General features: G+C 35.7%; 1 protein-coding gene across 1 annotated transcript in view; it reads right to left on the minus strand.

Annotated features, from left to right (window-relative positions):
* Positions 1-8926: 8926 nt before the first annotated feature.
* Positions 8927-20813, minus strand: part of LOC106881148 (ras-related protein Rab-2) — a 32616-nt gene continuing 20729 nt past the window's right edge. Inside the window, exons 4-8 of the mRNA XM_014931431.2 lie at positions 19291-19373; positions 18729-18821; positions 15868-15979; positions 15530-15598; positions 8927-11721 (exon numbers count right to left, since the gene is read on the minus strand). Coding sequence (XP_014786917.1) covers positions 11626-11721; positions 15530-15598; positions 15868-15979; positions 18729-18821; positions 19291-19373 — 453 coding nt within the window. The 3' untranslated portion in view covers positions 8927-11625. The remainder of the gene's footprint in view (positions 11722-15529; positions 15599-15867; positions 15980-18728; positions 18822-19290; positions 19374-20813) is intronic.

Below are 20813 nucleotides of genomic sequence, written 5' to 3' on the forward strand. Positions count from 1 at the left end.
ACCCGGGAGTTATTGTATATAAGATAAACTTGATTAAATGCCTTTGTGTCTTAGCATAAGAACTAAAAGTATATAGTTAAAAAAATAAAACTAAAAAAAGGGTCTAGCTTTAACTTGATACAATGTGTTTATGGTAAACTAAAAATCAAGCCTCAGTTTATTTCCTTCTCGTAGAATTCTACATCAAAAATTATTTTAAATGAAGTGAATTGTGATTTTTCGATTCCTTTTAGTTACCAGAAGTCTTTTATAGTGAATAGTCAGTGGTTTTATATTTGGCCTTCTTACAGAATCGTCTAGATTTTACAGCCTACTTTGCCAAATGACAATTTGATTTATTTCTGGAAAAAACATGCAGTATAATTTTTATTTATTTATCGAAGTTGCTGAAAAACGATGTTATAGACAGTTCCTTCCCAATGCAAAACGAAACTTGTATTAAGAGATTTTTCAGTCGGACAAAATGAGGGTAGGAACAATTGGCGGTTTATTAGGTTGTCACAGAGTTTTGTGAGTGTGTCGTACCACTCCTCTACAAACTCACGAGTCTCTGATTCACATATTCATAAGGAAAATAGTATTTTTGCTGAGAGAAGATACGTACCACTCGTCATTTTATCGTTTCGCTCCGAAGTCAACTTTGATTGAACAGACCTATAATCAAAGGTGTTGCAGTCGTAACCACCCAATCTTTCTGTAGATGTCTTTCTCTTTTTACAACGATTTTAGAAGATTTAGCAGTTATATCTAGCAGGTCAAACGATCATGCAGAGGTTCTCCATTGAATGAATCCGCGTTTTTGAGCTATCGTGAGGCTGAGAAACAGATGCAGTTATTGTTAAACCATTTACGGTTTAGTTCTAAGTCAGTGCTGATAGAATGTTGATATTAGTAGGGACGCATCCGAATCTAATGCATTCTCCCTTATCTCCAAAAAATGTATATCTCTTTGCGTAAGTAAAAATGTTATCCCGATAAGAGAGGACAAAGATTGTCTTTTATATTTTACTCGTGTCAGTCACCGGACTGCGTCCTTGCTGGGGCACCACCTTCGAGGGTTTAGTCGAACAAATAAACCTAATACTTTTTTCTTTTTAAGTTTGGTTCTTATTGCATTGAACTCTTTCATCGAACCTCTAAATTACGTGGATGTAAACAAACCAACACTGGTTGTGGAGGGAACAAAGTCGCGCGCGCGAGCACGATGGGATCCCATACAGTTTCCATCTACCAAATTCATTCACAATGCATTCGTCAACTCCGGGTTTATAATAGAAGACACTTGGTCAAGGTGCCATGCAGTGTTCTGAACCACTGTCATAGATATCTGTTTGTAATGGATTGGGTTCTGAAGAACATTTAAGAAAATAATAAAATACTCGTGAAAAGGAATGAATATGAGAAATATCAGGTTAAAGAAATTAGTTGATTTATTTATTTTTTTTTTCTTTGTGAACCTCTTTACTAATGTAAGAAAAGACTATTAAGTAGATCTTATAAAGAATCCTGAAAGTATCCAGTAATATATATTAGTTATTCAGAGGAGAAATAGTCCTCATGACTTTTGCACCCTGCTTCCTTGGTTAGTAAGATCAGTATTGCTTAAGTTCAGTTAAACCCTTTTGTTACTATATTCCTGTTAAAACATACTGTTTTTGCTTCAATTGATTTTGATAATAATAAAGAATTTGTAAAATAACTGTCATTAATAAGCTGATGTTTGGAACATATGTTAACATGAGATTTTGCTGTAAGTTTTTAATTTAGCTCACTTTAAAGCAAGAAGTTTGTATCATAGAATCAGGTTTGGTCTCAGGCTGGTTGGTATCAAAAGGATTCAAGAACATATGTAGCTTAACAGTGCTTGAGAAATGTAAGAGGAATTTGAAACTCATCTTCCCAAACAAGGTAACAATTACATCACTCCAACCAGACATGTTTTTGCTCTCTCAGAGTGTAAAAAGAATCATCATGGTCAAACTTAGTGTCTCTGGAGGACAGACTCAACATTTCTTACCAGCTTAAAGACAACCGAATATCAGTATGTGATTAACAAGGCACTTGTGGAATTGCAAGCAACTTCATTCCCTACTGAAGTTGGCTTACTGTAACTTTCCAGCAGATTGGTGCGCTTTTTCCTGTAGTGTCTGGAACCCAGACAACTGAAGCAAACCACCAAGGAGATAAGCATGACAGCTAAACCCAGCTGAAGTTGGCTGTGATTGACAAGAGACTATGTGTGGAACGCTTCTGCAGGCAAAGACTGATTTAGTCCTCACTGCCCGACTCGAGTAAAGCATATAGGCTAAGGAGTGAAAGGCTTGTGACCCTAATTTAACTACTGATGATAAAGAAGGGATTCTGACATTGCAGTTGATTCATAGGTGGAGTTTACAGTACCTCTTCTGTAGTTTCTACATGGGATTAAGCAACTCCAGTGATTTATCTGGATGGTGAGAGAAAGTGAAATGAAAGGAAGAGATACAAATGGTCTAGTGGTTTAACTGGAAGGACTATGCAGTTGGTTCAGAAAAACAGAGGTATTGTGTGTGAAGTTACCATAGGAGATCATCAGATATTGTAAAGTCTTATTTGCAGCAATTTTGAGAATTTTAGTCATGATGCTCCTCTCTAGAAAGGGTAAAGTACAAGACTGTTTCCTTGGTATATGTGGTAATTGTCTTTGTGTTGTTGATGGGGTTTAAGTTGTTATGTGCTCATTGCTGAATATTTTTGTAGCCTCTGATCATGTTCTAAGTATATTCTCCCCAATTCTTGCCTTAGATAACCTTCAGAAGAAGAAAAAATTTTTAAACCTATCCCTAGTGCTCTCATCTATATGTGTGTGTGTGTATATATATATATACACACACACATGGAATCTTCTCATCTCACACTACCAGTCACATGTAAATCTTTTCAAAGACTCCAAATGCATTCTCAACATTTTGCTTCTCTCTCTCCCTCTCTCTCTCACACACACGAGAAATGGAGAGGCACTTTAATTATTTTAAAAACATATTTTGAGATTTCAATCTGGAGATCTTCAGATAGATCTATAGAAGAAACATGACCCATTCTGAAGAGCAACTTTTTTGACCTTCCAAAATCTTCAAAGACGATGAAAAAAAACGTTATGTTTATGATAGTTTAAGGTAATAAAAAATGAGATGCTTGTATAATTCTACGAAAAAATTGACCGTCACAAGCAATTGCCACTAGATTTTTGTTTTCTTCCTTCACCTAAAATGGAAATTTCAATAAAAGTAGTTATGTATAGCTGTCAGTACATCAATCCTTAGCTTCGACATGGCATTTGAGTTATTTCCCTTATTTCAGGGTTTTAAAAAATTTTTTTTTTTATATCGTGCAAATGATATTGGACCAAGATTATTCATAACGTACAAATCTAAATTAACTGATCACCAGACTTGTTCAGACTACCCTATGCTGATGAAGACTTATAGATTGAAACATGCTACTTAACGTCTTAATTTCTTGAAATTATCCCCCTTTCCACTCCGAGAGTCCTTCACAATAGCTACTAGTTGTTGTTCTTTCTCCTGCTAAAAGGAAATGTTTGCAAGTAGTATTTAGTAAATCCATCAACCCTTTTATTTATACAGAAATAGATTTTTTTTATTAAGCTTTGTTTATATATATTGTCATGTTGAAAGAAAGCTAACGTAATGTATTGTGATTTATTGATTGTGCCTTGAACTTAAAAGTCAGTTACTTCTTTTGAAATATCATTCCTTACAAAATGTTTAATCCTTTTTTCATTGTAGAAGTCGATCATTAGGTATATTTGCTGCTACTGGAGGTGTAGCGCTTTTGTATTTTACTGACTGGAAGTTAATACTTCAATATGTCCCAATAATTAAGAGAAAATTCAAAGAAGAAGAGTAAGTCAACATTTTTTCTGTCTTTCTATTTGTTCAATATTATTGATACTAAGATCATTTAATTTGATTTTTTTGTTTTTTCTTGTCAAATGATTTGCAACACGTTTTTTTTTTTCTTTTAATGAATCTGTTGCACTAATATCTGTAACTATGTTTTAACTAGAATTTATAACTGCTGCCTTATCTTTGGAACATATTAATTCCAATGACAAAACTAAACACAACAGTATGCACATATTTAACAAGATATTCTCAGAAAGCCTCTCTAAGAAACACATGTTAAAGATTGCAATAAATAAGAAATATATATATGTGCACAGGTATGGTTATATGATGAAGAAAATGTATTCACAAGTATGTGGTTCTGAGTTTGGTCCCATTGCACAGCACTTTGGACAAGTGTTTTCTACCATAAGCTTTGTGAACTGAATTTGGTAGACAAAATGTAAGGAAGCCTGTCATGTGCATGTTGTCACTTTATATCAGATTGCTCTTAGCTTCATGCTTGAAAGCATTCTTCAGACATGTAGCTGGTAAAAAGATTAGTGCTGAATTATCCAAGAGTACCAAAGTTCTTTCTCCCAACCACTTCTGTCTAAGGGTTATATTTATCATAAATCTATGTGTAAAGTAACTTGATTTAATATAAACAATAAATTTACTCTAATTTTTTAAAGTTCTGTTTATTCATAAAGTTAATTTGTAGGTAATTACACTTGTAAATACAGCACCATAACTATATACATATAGGGTCAACCTAACAAAAACCAAAGTCTTAGTAAGTAGGAAGGCTGTCAAACCACAATCCCCTTCAGGTAGATGGCCCTGCTCGATCTGTAGAAAAGGTGTGGGTAGAAACTCCATACAATGTACCTGGTGTAAGCTATGGACACATAAAAGGTGCAGCAATATCAAAGGAAGGTTAACCAGGAAAATAGTTTTTGTGTGTGGCAGATGCACAGGGGCAATAAACACTGAAGATGTTGAGACAACAGATTCCATCACATGCCAGGGGAGAAGCTAAAAGTAGTTAATGGCTTTTGCTACCTAGGCAACCAAGTCTGTAGTGGGGGTATTTGCTCTGACTTTGTAGCGGCTAGAATAAGGATAGCCTGGGCAAAGTTTAGGGAACTCCTACCTCTGCTGGCAACTAAGGGCCTCTCGTTCAGGCTGAAAGGTAGACTATGATGCATGTGTGCGAACTGCCATGGTGCACGGCAGTGAAACATGGGCCATAACTGCTGAGGACATGCGTAGGCTTGAAAGAAATGGAGCTAGTATGATCCGCTCGATGTGTAATGCCAGTGTGCATACACAACAAAGTGTAAGTGCCCTGAGAGAAGGGCACAAGAAGCATCAAATGTGGTGCAAGAGAGACGACTGCACTGGTATGGTCATGTGTTACGTATGGATGAGGACAGCTGCATGAGGAAGTGTCACTCCCTGACTATGGAAGGAACCTGTGGAAGAAGTAGATCCAGGAAGACATGGGATGAGGTGGTGAAGCATGACCTTCAACCATTGGGCTTCACAGAGGCAATGACAGGAGATATGCTGTGATTGAGAAAACCCAGCACTAAAGTGAGATCACAGCCACGCATGTCCGGCCCAGTTAAGAGTACTCCTGATGTGTTGTGCAATATATGCTTGAGAAGACCTGTTGTGTCAAGTAAAATCAATATTGTAGCTGTGGCCAGTGCTCCCTAACTGACTCCCATGCTGGTGGCACGTAAAAAGCACTATCCAAACGGGATCGCTGCCAGGCCTGCCTGACTGGCTTCTGTGCTGGTGGCACATAAAAAGCACCCACTACACTCTCGCAGTAGTTGGCGTTAGGAAGGGCATCCAGCTGTAGAAACATTGCCAGATCAGACTGGAGCCTGGTCAGCCGCTGGCTCTGTTAAATCGTCCAGTCCATGCCAGCATGGAAAACGATAATGATGATTGCCAATAAAACAGGAAAACTGATGCTTTTGAATGAAGCTCCTTGTCATAGTTCTTTACTGAGTTATCAAGACAATCTTTTGTTATTCTTACCATTCAAAATACAGCAAAATTGGTTGACTTGTAGGAAACTTGTAATTAATGATGTTACTGTTCACCAATTGCAATATATAATATCCAACTATACAACTTTAGTTACTAAAACCTATGAATATTCGTCCTCAGTCACCTGAATTACAACTTCCAACTATGATCACCTCAAACTAACAGCAGAACTGAAGGCAAGCCAATGGCACTATACTGAGAAGATTGACTCAGTGCCACAGACAAGCTACCAAGAAGTTAAGAGCTAATGCTTTGCTCCCCATAGAGATGATGTGAAAGATATGCATTGATATATATATGAAAGATAATGGAAAGTCTAAAACCTAACTTCGGGATTGAAAGCTCTACCAATCACCAAACTAGACACCATTGCATTGTACCAAAGATCCTGTCCTCTCTGTCCAGAGTAAGGACCCAGTACTGTAATGGCTTAGGTTTCAGAGACCTGCAACTTTCCAATATCTTGCCAAAAGGCCCCAGAAATCTACTAGGAGTAGATGTATTTAAAGAATATTTAGACAATTTTCTGAAGTACTAGATGCACCACAACAAGAAATGCAAAGAAGGGCAGCCTTGTCCAACTCACTACTTCACCAGGATTGATTCCAGAGACGGAGCCAGAAAATGGGTCTAAAATAAACAAGCATTAATGCTGAGTGTCCCAGCATAGCTACAGCATGCGGGTTGAAACCAGTAAAAGAATACAAATGACATTAGTTCTAAATACTAACCAGCAAATGCTCTTATTAAACACTTTGCCTAATCCAGTAATCTAAGATTAAAACAACCGTGTTGCATCCATTCCCAAGCATATTATAGAAATAAGTCAAATTCAAGTAACATACAAAACACCTTGGACTTGCAAGGAGTTTCACTTTTCAAATATTCATGCAAACAGTACCAAATCTTCAAGTTATCAAAGGTGGTTTAATTTTAGGCAGATACATGAAAATAGCATTCAGTATTTATAATATGCATTAGGTATAAACAGTAAAAATTGAACTCTAGGAGAAATCATTAAAAAACTGCACACTTCTTGGCAAACTTATTTCATCTGGTGCACTTTGTATTTACTTTTTTCTGACACAATTCACTATTTTTTTCTTTTGATGGGTAGCAAAATCTACTGCTTCACTTTGACAACTTGTAGATTAATGTTTATTATACCTCTTGCTATTTATTAATCTGCTGGTCAATTACGAGATTAAAACTCTGAACTTACAAAAACATTCCATTTTTCCAAACACCAGGTCTCATGCTGAATATAGATGTTAAATGTCGTTTAGCAACTTAACTGCTTGTTTTGTATATATAGAGTAGCTTTAATTATATTACAATCCTTTAGTTAATTTAGAACTATAATATGCTTATTTGAGGCTCAGTATACAATCATCAGAAACATCATTATTGCCAGCAAGCTCTCAACCAAATGCATATCCAATGTAATTTTTATTTTAGCATCCATTGTCCATGCTGGTATCGGTTGGACAGTTTGACTAAGCCCGATAAACTGAGAGACTGCACCAGACTCCAGTCTAATTTGGCATGGTTTCTATAGCTGGATGCCAATTATGTGACACCAGTATCTGCCAGGACGACATTTTCACTTGGCTTGATTGGTCTACTCAAGCACAGCATATTGCCAAAGGTTTTGGTCATGTGTCATTGCTTCTCTGAAGCCATTGTATATTTCATATCCACTTTTCCATGCTTGCATTGGGTCAGATGGCATTTGAGACAGGTTTTTATATGGTCAAGCTCTTTTTTTGCCAACCCTCACTTATTTCCAAGCAAGTTAATATTTGCCCATAACCAGATAATGTTTCCATGTAAGATTATAAATAAACACCACCACCACTTGGACGATGATACTTGTAAACAGCTGCAACACCATATCAAGACAAAAGCACACTCAGATTCAGAATGATGAACTCCACTTACAAGGTTTTGAGATATGTAGTGTTGAATGAAAGCATTGTCAAAGCTTTTATAGTTGGATCCAAATTTCCAGGTTAATATCTAAGTATTTTATCTCACAAGACACTCATTTTCAGTTTTATTTTGCATCTTTAGAGTCTATGTACACACAGAAAGCTATTTAGAAAAGTGGAATGTTTTGCTGTGCATTTGGTCAAGTAAAAACTGGTAGTGGTGGTAATTTTGTCGAAAATATATATATTTTCTGTAATTTAGTCAATAGATTAAAGTGTTCATCTGAAACGAGGTGCAAGATACAATACAAGTCATATACTGAAGATTTTCTTTATTATTTTAATTTCCAATAATTACTTTTGAACTGAGCTTTATTTGAAATAATATAACTGTTATATTTCCCCTTGAGTACTGATTGTCTTGGCAAGGAATGAATATGCTTACTAAATTCTTATATGGGAAAAAGAACTGAATCATCCTTTAAAAAAAAAGGTATGATGAATGAAGTTGGAAATAAACTCTAGTCATTTGTGTTCTCACAGACACCTTTTGAAAAATTTTTTGCTGATTATCATTGTAGTGAGTTATGTCAGGAATTGTTCCATTTTGATAACAATGTTGCAATATTTATATATGTGAGGATAATTTATACATGATATCCATTGCTGAAGATAGGTAATCACTGGTTCAACTTGAATAAGCATAGTTAGTAGGTAAAGACATCATAGCAAGCTGTTTGATAGTTTTTGTAATTTGAAGTGCCGGCCTTTAAACTCTCAAATTCTATATCATATTTGACATTTCTCTTTTATAATTGTAACTTTCTTCTAAAATTGATGTAGTTATGATTAGACTACATATATGGCTTGCTAATGTGGAACACCAATCTAGAAAAAAACTTTTTAATCAGCTATGTAGAATTATGTTCTTTGCACAGTGGCTGTAGTAGTAAGTTCAATATCTTATATTTCACCTTTAATAAACAAATCACAGACCTCTAGATGCTGGTTGGCAGCAATTTCTAGGAACACAACTTGGAATAAAAGTAAATTATATTTATTATTCAGGTAAGCTTTTGACAGTTTAAATTTTATCCAACTGGCTTTAATCTCAAAGAGTCAAGACAAAATTGATTTCATAAGTTGTGAAAATTAAATGTTTTTGGAGAATTACTATTTAAGAGGCACATCTCCATTTTTCATTGCTATACAGCAACACAGAGACCATTTAATTGTTTCTCAGTTGCCTATATAAATATTGAAGAGGTTTTTAAATGCTATTTCCTCATGTTGATGGTAATTAGATTTACATTTGATTTGTTACAACTTATCATTTTTGTAAAAACAGCTCAAGCAATAGCAAGTATTGAGGTAATAAAACAAGAGTTCTAATAGTAGTTTCTTAAAAAAAAAACTTGATTTCAATTTTACCATTAAATTTCAAAGTAAAGCTGGGAAATTTAGAATGAGATTCTATAAAACAGAGCAACAGAACTATGGCTATTAGTGAATTAGTGTTGCTGTCAAATGTCTTTATACTCTTATTGAACTAATTAGGTTTACTATTGTATTACATTAATTTATCAAATAATTACCATGTATTTGTAAATCAAAACAAGTCAGCTTTACTGTTATAAGATCTGGACAAACCAAAATGTGAAACTAAATATTTAAAATTATTTTCTCTTTAACAGGTAAATGTTAGCTGGACAAGAAAATTGTTTGGATATGCAGCTATATAGAAGACTGAAAAATAAAATTAAAAAATGAATTGTATATTGTCTTCATAGTTTTTTTTTTCCTTCACGAGATAAATCTAGTGTCAGTCTTAGTAGTATCTACATATTCTCATTCTAGAACATTGATATATTGTGTCGGCCTCCATTTTTTAAACAATTTACAATGGGCATACATTTTATTCATACAAATAACTTTAAATTGTATATTAAAATAGAGGAAAAGTATACTAAGCTTTTCTATAAACCCTTGAAATACTCATTCCAGCCTGTATTTTTTTTACTGATTTTCAGGGCAATGGAATGCAGTCATGCTGGGCCACTGCCTTCAGAAGTTTTAGTCACAGCCATGCCTATACTTTTATACATCCATGAATTACAACCTCTATCATGTTACAATTTAATATTTTAAATAAAAGCTCCATTGCATGTAAAAATAAAGATTTTGGGATAAAGTGAATCCTGATTCTTCCAATAGAGTTGATAAATTTAAATGCTGAGCAATGCATGTGAGAAATCAAACACTTCAAATTTATTTTGAAAGTTTAACATATAGGCAATCTTTAAAAAGATTAATTTTCAGAGTTAATTCAAAAGTGTGAAACTAAGAAAATTATTAAACTTAATGACTGCTATTTCTTTTTCACTTCCAACTTTGATATGAAAATCTTGATAGGATGGAAAAAAGGAAAGCAATGATTTTTTAAGAAAGCAGGTGTGTCAAATATATTCATAAATGCAAATTAATTTCGTTTGCAATGTCCACTCTTGCATGGGTTGGAACATATATCTCAACTTTTGCAACAGATCTAAAAGACGTTATCAATAACACTATGAAACTGAAATAGCTTAGTTCTTAATTCATTATTGAGAACACTTTAAAATAAAAGCAAGTAATAATCTTCTTGCATGCTACAAGCTAGTTTTTATCATGTCCAAGTTTTTAACTCAACCAGCTAAATCTAACAATGATGGAAAGCAAACCAGACTTCTGTAAACATCCTTTTTATTATTTAGACTACAAAGTGACTTGAGGGAAAAAAGTTTGGAATGTAGCAGGAATTTGTTATTTTAATTAGTTTTTCAAAATTTAACTTAAGCTGATTAATTTGGTAGTAAATCTTGAATGATAGTTGGATGTGTCACTATATTCAAGTAAATATAAAAAGGAGCAAAGCAAAGCAAATAAGAAGAGTAGTTTGGAAGTCACATTGAAATGAAACAAATGTTAAAAACAAAAAAATGGAAGATGTCGGATTTCCAGCTAAATGATATTGATATATACTTATTGAATTAATTTTGACTGTCTGCACTTCTAAGAATGAGAATATGAGCTTGAGATTTATATTTTTGAGATAGAGGAACAGTTTACAGAGGACAATTTATTAAAAATGAAAACAGCAAACTATCTATAAGACAAGCTTTTTTCCTTTTACCATCATGATTTATATACTCATAATTTTACATGGATGAACATACGCACAGAATATATGCATCCAAAATTGACATTAACATGAACAGACATACCCTTTAGAATAGAACTAAATGTGTGTGGTGTGTGTATTTGTATGTGTGTATACAGTCCATTGTAAAATAGTAACAATGTTTGTGTGTGTGTGTGTGTGTGTGTGTTGTGTGGATTGGTGTATTTTTGAAGTTATATGTATGTATAAATACTAAAGAAAGTGCAATTGTTTATCTCTAACCAATGGTTGATTCAAGAAACCTTCCAGGAATGCAAACGTTTAGAGTGTTTAGAAAATAAGTAAAATAGTTCAATTTACTCATAGTTTGCATAAAAATTTGGATATTAAAAAGGTTTCTGAACTTGGCTGAAATTATATTCAGAACAAACTAAGAAAGTTGGAAGAGTGTGGTAGTTGTTGATGTCACACTGTCCCTTAGCATACTTTTGTCTCTTGGCTGGTGGCTTGTCAGCAGCCAAATAGCAAGTTCTGGCATCCTGCTTCCAACGGCTCATTGACACCAACCAATTTTATAAGTTCAACAGCAGTTACTACCACTGGTTCCTCCGCCACCAGCAGAAGGCATGCTGGTGTTGGCATTGGAATGTTGTGGACCAATCTTGATTCCATTTGCCTGTGAAAGAAAAAAAATTTTTTTTAAATCTGAAACTCGTAGAACTTGAATATCAATTCCAAAAAAATCTAATAAAATAATTTGATATCAGTGGTGAAGGACATTAATTCTTATCAAAGGAAGATTATATGTGTTTTTACATTTTATCTTAGATCATTATCATCGTTTAACGTCCGTTTTCCATGCTAGCATGAGCTGGATGGTTGGCTGGAGTCTGGGAAGCCAGGAGGCAGTACCAGGCTCCAGTCTGATCTGGCAGTGTTTCTACAGCTGGATGCCCTTTCTAACACCAACCACTCTGTAAGTGTAGTGGGTGCTTTTTATGTGCCATTGGCACAGGGGCCAGAGGAGGCTGGCAACGGCCACAATCAGTTGGTGCTTTTTACGTGCCACCGGCCACGTTCGGATGGTGCTTTTTATGTGCCACTGCACAGGTAACACAACTACAATCTCCATTTTGACGATATACTTGACTCAATAGATTTCCTCAAGCACAGCAGGTCACCCTACGATCCAAAGTACTCCTGAATGGGCTGGGGCTGGTTATGCGAAACTGGTGTAGAATACAGCTGTGAACTCACTTTATTTGCCAGACCTTCGCAGTCACAGCATATCTCCAGAGGTCTCGGTCTTTCGTCATTGCTCTGTGAGGCCCAACGTTTGAAGGTCATGCTTCACTACCTCATCCCATGTCTTCCTGGGTCTACCTCTACTCCAGATTCCTTCAACTGTTTGGGAGTGGCACATTTTCACACAGCTCTCCATCCATCCATAGTACATGATCATACCAGCGCATACGTCTCTCTTGCACATCACATCCAATGCTTTTTATGTCCAACATTTCTCTCAGGGAGCTTACACATCCAGCGGATCATGCTAGCTTTGTTTCTTTCAAGCCTACGCATATCCTCCACAGTCACGGCCCATGTTTCACTGCCATGAAGCATGGCAGTTCGCATACATGCATCATACAATCAACCTTTCACTGAGCGAGACGCCCTTTGTCACCAGTAGCTTTGCCCAGGCTATTCTTATTCTAGTGGTAACACTCTCAGAGCATCCACCCCCACTACTAACTTGGTCACCTAGGTAGGAGAAGCTATCAACTACTAGTTTCTTCCACTGGAGTGTGATGGAATCTATTTTCTGAGCATCTGTGGTGTTTATTACCCCTGTGCATCTGCTGCACACGAAAGCCATCTTCCTTTGATGTTGCTGCATCTCTTATGTCTCCATAGCTTACACTGGGTACATCTTATGGAGTTTCTACCTACACCTTTTCTACAGATCGAGCAGGGCCACCTACTTTAAGGGGTATGTGATGTGTTCACCTTCCTACTAACTAGAACTTTGGTCTCTGCAACATTAACTCTAAGGCCCTTCGACTTTAAACCTTGCTTCCAGACATGAAATTTCTTCTCTAGTTCTGCTATGAGGGCCAGGTCATCAGCATAGAGGAGCTCCCAGGGGCAAACGGTCTTGAATTCCTCTGTTATTGCCTGGAGGACTATGATGAATTAAAGGGGACTGAGAGTTGGTCCTTGGTGGACCCCTACTTCTACCCAGAATTCTACACTATACTCATTGCCAATCCTAACCTTAACAGCTTCTCTGTATAGGGCCTGTACAACCCTTATTAACCGTTTGTCAATCCCCAGTTTCTGCATCACCCACCAGATGAGGGATCAGGGGGACCCTGTCAAAGGCTTTCTCCAAGTCCACAAAAGCTAAGTATAGGGGTTTATCTTTAGCTAGGTATTTCTCCTGCAGTTGTCGAACAAGGAATATAGCATCAGTGGTGCTTTTACCTGGCACAAAACCAAACTGCATCTCATCTAAGCAGATTCTCTCCCTAATGAGATGGGCTATGACCATCACCTGATCCAGTAGTTTGATACCCCTGTAATTATATCTATCTAAAGCATCACCTTTAGCCTTGTAGCAGTTGACTATGGTGCTGCTATGCCAGTCATTGGGTATGACTCCATCATGAACTACCTGGTTTACAATGCGGGTGACTAGGCCATAGCCCACACCACCAGATATTTTAAGCATCTCAGCAGTGATTCCTGATGGGCCGAGGGCTTTTCCTGGCTTCATACCCTTAATTGCTTTATCTACCAGGGATCTGTCTATTCAGATAGCTGGTCCCTCTACCGGGTCGACATTTGGCAGGCTCTCCTCCTATTCATTCTCCACATTCAGCAGTCTTTCATAATGGCTTCTCCAAGTCTCTTTCTTTTCAGAATCATTAAAAGCAAGTGCACCATCATCCATGCGGACACATTTCTCTCCTGTGACATCACAATTTTCTCTCACACACTGTCTTGCAATCCAAAATACTTCAGTTCTTTGGTTCTCACATCGCTGGACATTGGCAAACTTCTGCACAGCCTTCCCTGCTATCCCCACCCTTCCAGGCCTGTTTCTTTGCTCTAATGGCTTTGTCTACGGTACTATTCCACCACCACGTAACTCTAGGTCTGGAAGGGACTTTGCACTATCCACAGACTTGGTTTGTGGCACTCAGCAAGCTGTCCCGTAGGAATTTCCAGCTACCTTCTATGTCCGATGTCTGTATTTCCTCCTCCCTCTCACCAAATTTCTTGATGAGGATGTCCCTAAATCTCTGACCATGTGAAGGGTTCTTTAACTTACAAATCCTTCCTTTCTGGATTGGTCTGCTTCTTGGTATCCTTTGGGCCTCGAGCCTAAAGTCACTAATGACTAGCCTATGCTTGGGGGTACATTCTTCACCCAGGAGGGTCTTTGTATTTAAGAGTAAGCCTGCGTCCCGCTGTCTGGTGAGGATGAAATCAATCTAGCTAGCAGAGTCACCTGATTGATAGGTTATCAGGTGGCTGTCTGGTTTCCTGAAGTTAGTGTTGCAGATTAAAAGGTTACATGCATCACAGAACTCCAGTAGCCTAGTTCCCTCATCGTTTCAGGAACCAATACCATGGCCTCCGTGTACACCAGTGAAGATACCGGATTGCCGCCCAACATGTCCATTAAAATCTCCAGCCACAAAGATGAGGTCATTGCCACTCGTCTTTGAAGTAGCCTGTAGAAGGGTATCATAAAATGGCCCTTCTGACCATTTTGTAGGTCCGCTTGTGGGGCGTAGGCAGAGATAATTGTAGCTACACTATTCTGCAAGACTAGCCTGAGCTTAAGCACTATCACATACCCTGACAACCACTATGACTTTAGCTACCCATTTCTCTGCAAGGAGTATGCCTACACCCCCACCATATTACCTTGCCAGAAGATTTTATACCTATGTGCCTTAGAATTTATCATTGTCCAAATTCCAATTGGGCAGACCTATGTCCAAAGGTTTTTCAGTAATTAACATTACATCGTTTCAAATATCTATAACAAGCTTGTCCAGTATAATTTAGATAGTAGTGTGATTTCAGAAAATTTGGTAGTTACCTCTAGCAAGTCAAGCAATTATTTAGAGACTACCTCACTGGCTCAAATGTATCTTTGTTCTTAGAGCAGGTATTTTTACAATTGGATTCTTTTAGATGTCAAATCCAGGCTAATTGGTTAGTGAATTTAATTTCCAGCTTGGAAAATAAGGCAACTAGTATACACAACAGTTTGCAACCCTACACTGCCTGCAGTCTGAGTCAAAGTACAGCAAAGAATCTATCTTGCAAACATTGCATTCATATTTAAATGGTTATTACAATTCAAAATAAAGATCGCAATTCACTTCACAGTACAAAATGAAGATTGTTTTTAAAACAATAGATTCTAAAATGAAAGAATTTTCTCTCAAATAAATAGATCCACAAACCTCATTATTAATGTCAAAAACACCATCTTGAATCTTTTGATATATTTCTTTTGCAGTGTTAATGAAAGCCTAGAAAAGATAAACAATTAATTAAAATTCTAAAAATAAGCATTAAAATGTCAATGCTGATAAAATATGCAAAATGTCGATAAGAAAAATGCAATCACTGGCATAGTTTCAAAAAAAAAAAAAAAAAGATATTGAAATAAATTCCTAGAATATTCAGACTAAAAAGAAAAACTCATTCTGTCAAACTGATCTCTGTAATGAGATATCAAAAAAAAAAAAAATTACACGTTTTCTGTATGACATGAGAGCATGTGAAATCAAGATATTACCTCTTCCACATTTGCAGCCGTCTTGGCTGATGTTTCCATGAAAATCAATCCATGTTCCCTGGCAAATGCTTCACCTTCTTCTTTTTTCACATCTCTCCTGGCTTCTAAATCACTACAAAGGCAAAGCCAATTGAGAATTAAAATTATGCAATGAAAAAAAAAAAAACAAAAAAAAAAACACTTTACAAGCATTAGAAATACATTATCAAATATAATATACATTAATCTGATGTGAGCTTCCAAAGATAAAAATTAAGAATACATACTAAAAAAGTGAAGAGTAAAACTAGGATGGCTAAAATCTAAAGAAAGAATAACAGATACTATAGTGATAGTGGGTAGTATGTTTTAATGGAAATTAGAATATGGAGTCTATACATTATAAACGATTATTTTGTATTGAGAAGAAAATGGGATTTGTCCAAAAGAAAGCAACTATATGATGTATTTAACACAACGAATAAAATAATATCTATACCATGCCTTTACTATAAGATTGGGCAGTTAAAAAAGTCACTATAAAGAAATTTGCTGACTTTTAACCACGAGATTAGAAGCCTTAACATTCTGGAGCAAAAGAGAAATTGAGATTTTCGGGGAACAGGGGATCATATTTTGAAGCATTGACAAATTTGAAAACAAGTCATTTTACAAATTTGTACAAATGTAGCTTGTAGTAATTATTGGAGTTTGAATTAAAACACTAATTAATAATCATTGAGCAAATAGTTAACTTAGGAGTTGGCAAAAATACCTAACACGTGCATTCTTTAATAATATTTGGAGATGAATGGTTTCACATGAATTTCATGTAAGACTAAGTAAATAATGAGAAATTATTTCATAACTAATTGCAGCTGGAATCTGTTGGGGCTGGGGCACCACTAGATACTTGAAAGCAACCTTCCAAAAGAAGAAAGTATGATCTGGGTTAGTACTTTGTAATTTACAGCTGTTGAAATTCATTTCTGTACTAAAGATTCAAATCCCACATGCTACTGTCACAACTTATTACATATGTAGTGAGACATGAAAGAACTACGTCCATTTCATCCAATTGGAGCTGGCTGCGGAAGAATGCATGTGGCAACTTCCACCCAGCAGCATTGTATGACTTTTTCAAGGAGCTAAAACAGTTGCAGCATTGACAACGAGAAAGCAACATCACTTTCTAGAATGTGGCATCTGTTTTATGTTCACCACCAACTTAATTGGACAGAGTTAATGGTCCTAGTGCTACATCAATCTTTCAGCTATGTATTTATTATAGAGTTTATAACCAACATCACATAGTTCATTTCATTTTTAGCAGATTTCATTGAGTGGCTTGTAAGCACCAACTTAAATACATCATAAGTCTAGGGAATTTCATTCATGACTCACTACACATTTCGTATTCTCCCATTGCACTACACACTTTTTAACTTTTACAAACCAACTTTAGTGGTTTTACTGCAACACGTGATTTACACTAAAGAATACAGTATTATATTCTATTTACAACATTGCCTTCAGATATTTATTTGTACATTCATGTCATACACATAGTGGTACCGATTAAATTGGTGACTACTAATCCACTTAAACTGTGACCCCCCCCCCACTGGTGACCTTCCTACATATTGTCTCATTACTAAACATATCAACAGAAGAAATATTTTTATACTTGTTAATAATGACTTCTTTGCTAGGTATAAAACCTGTTGTAAGGTAAATGAGTGTCATACCTTAACACAATTATGTTCATTTTTAAGTTATAAATAAAGTTTCAAGCAAATAAAATGGTTTAAGTGTAACAATGCCACCAGCAAAATACAAGCTCTAAATTACTTACTCTATTTCAGCAACTACTGTGCAGCATCATTAAAATAACATCTTAATCGGGATTGCAGACTTAGGGTTATGGGAATGTGAAGTAAAGCATTTTCAACTGGAGATGAAAACGAGTGATAGAAAATAGACAAGGACTCACTCAATGATCTCATCAATAAAACAGCAACTAAATATTTTCTTAACTGAAAACTAACTTTTTGTATCACTACAATGCTTCCTTTCATTTTTTTTCAATCAACTTTTTAGCATATCAATGGTGATAACAGCAGCTGAGCCTAGGGTAAGATGGCAAGAAGATAAAGTATGACAGGAAAAACAGATTTAATTAGTGTGAAAGGATAGTAGAGGAAAGAGAAACAGCAAAGGCAATGCTAGGAGGAAGACAAGAGTAATATTAGAGTTAGTGGGAGAGGCAGTAATGGCTGTTTGGAGGTGAAAGGAGGATTGATTGATGGGAAATTAGAGATGAGAAACAGTTAGAAAAGAGTGAAACCTCAATCATAAATAACGTGAGAAAGGGAGTGATGGTCAACACAAAGATCCATATTTCCCAAAGTATGTAGTGATGGTGGGGAGAGAGACAGAGGGGTTAAGTATTGTGATGGGGAAAGATGAAAGAAAGGATGGTGTGGAGGTTGAATAGAGAGATTTCCAGTGTTATCTCATATCATATAGACTACATGATACAGTGAATATGTGCAGGTGAGACAGAGAGAGGTAAGATAGTATTCAGGAATTGGAAGGGCTTGGCCTTCATGCCGGTGGCACGTAAAAGCACCCACTACACGCTTGGAGTGGTTGGCGTTAGGAAGGGCATCCAGCCGTAGAAACTCTGCCAAATCAGATTGGAGCCTGGTGTAGCCATCTGGCTCACCAGTCCTCAGTCAAATCGTCCAACCCATGCTAGCATGGAAAGCAGACGTTAAATGATGATAATGATGAAGGTGCATAGAAATTAAGCCAAAGGGGTCAGGAGACACAGGATACACACACACTCATCCACAAGGCAAAAACTAATCAACCTTTACCTTTTATTTCCAATAAGCATAATAACCATGTTAGAATTTGAGTGTTGACGTGCATCTTCTAGCCATGTTGTCAGATGGTTAAATGTATCACGCCTGCAAGATAAATTGAAAGAGATTTTTAATTCATGAAACTATAAAATGAGATAATGTTTAAAACATTTCTGTAAATTAATATGACTAATGATCATCTCTGTAACTTGATAATAAAATTATTTTTGTAAAATAATTTTAAAATTTATATTGTCTTTTTCAATGATCCAATTGAACTATTTTAGAATGAACCAATAATTGCTTGCAAATAAACTACTGCGAACATCTGTGACAAAAATGGCATTTATAGTCAAGTTTGACAAGAAGTATTGGTTTATATTAAATGATATTGATTTTTTTAAATCCATTCTTAAAATCTCAAGACAGTTACAAGAGCAAGAGACAGTAAAAAGTTGTGGAACTGATAAAAAGACTGATAAAATCCTTCATACAAAAGCAGAAAAATATATTCAAATTTGTGTTTCTATAAGAAAGACTGACTACTTAAATGATATGGTAATATCTGAATCACCTTGTAATATCATAGACCAACAAAGCACCAGCTGCACCTCTGTAGTAGGATCGGGTTATTGACCGAAATGACTCCTGACCAGCCTGTAAAATAAATAAAAACATTAACCTACTTTTTTCAAAGTTTGAAAGGATAATATATATACACACACAAATTCCTTGTGAAAAAAAGTACATAATTCAATTTTGTGAAAGACTAAAATAATTAATGATACTATTTATACCACAGTTGGCTGACTGACTGATACAGAAGAAAGTACCAATGGAGTGGGTTTCTTTGAGGTGGACCTCAACTTGTCAGAAAGTGACCCATACATTTGGTTTCATTACCTTCCTCTGCAACAGACAGCCACTGACCCAGTTTTAGTTTTGAGTAGTACCTTCTGTAGCATGTCCGTCATGCATAACCCTCTTCTTCATCTGCTGGCTCAGGCATTGAGATCTGTTGTAGTCATCAAATACTTGTTCCACCGTTAGGAGGTTGGTCGCGCTTAATCAAGTTCCTTGTCCTCGACCTAGCAGTCAAGGATAGCTCTACCAAGCGTTCAGAACTCCTGACTGAATGATGACCGATATAAAATCAGTTGTATCACAATTAAAAGTTTTCTTTGACACTCATCTACCAATAAAATACAAGTCCCACATGTCTTATTTAGTTCTACTTTTATGGCCATCATAGTGTGAAAAAAAAAAAAAAAATCTAATACTTGTGCAGTGAAAAAACTTTACCTTTCTAATATTAATTTAATCTTGGCAAGTCTAGGCAACAAATCCGGACATGTTTTGGTTCTCTATACCCTCAGCTAAACATAGCTTCCTCTGTAATTGATGTACAGTAATAAATGCCCTTAACATTTCTGATCTTATAGGAGTTATTCATGCCAGCATTCTTGAATGAAAAATATATTACAATGGTGTGCAGCAAAGAAAATTGATAAAAATATGAAGAAAAGCAAATTGATTTTATCTAAAAAGTTGAAGTTGATATTTCTATACAAACCAATAGGTGGATCACATGCTACTAATATATTACTGACAAGTTTATTGCTTTTCAATCAATACAAATCTCATTCCAAGAAGCCTATTCTTACAAAACTGCCACAATAAATTTATATACTCTCAACCAAATACACTAATTATCTGATTAATGAGAGTAAAAAGAAAAAGTCATTTAGGTAAGCAATGAATTTCTACCTCTTCATTCTTTTAGGAAGACAATTTCATAATTTGACTCAAAAGTAAATCAAACCTGCTTTTTAAAGTAGTTCTCTCAAATGGAGGATAGCAAATTTAGGATCTTTTTTTTTTTTTTCATATAGTAAAAATTTTGCAAGATTTTTTTACTAAAACTGGTTTCAAATGTTGGCAAGTTGTCTCTACATAAAATTAGATTTGAAATAAAAATGTGCTTGTTGGTTTGCAATGAGATGAAGTAGATCCTTATACACTTTGCAGAGATTTTCATGGATATGAAATTAGCAGCGCACAACTCGGCAAAAACAGTGTGCTAGACCAAATATCTTT

The sequence above is a fragment of the Octopus bimaculoides genome, chromosome 4 (genome assembly GCF_001194135.2).
Source record: "Octopus bimaculoides isolate UCB-OBI-ISO-001 chromosome 4, ASM119413v2, whole genome shotgun sequence".
Taxonomy (NCBI): Eukaryota; Metazoa; Mollusca; class Cephalopoda; order Octopoda; family Octopodidae; genus Octopus; species Octopus bimaculoides.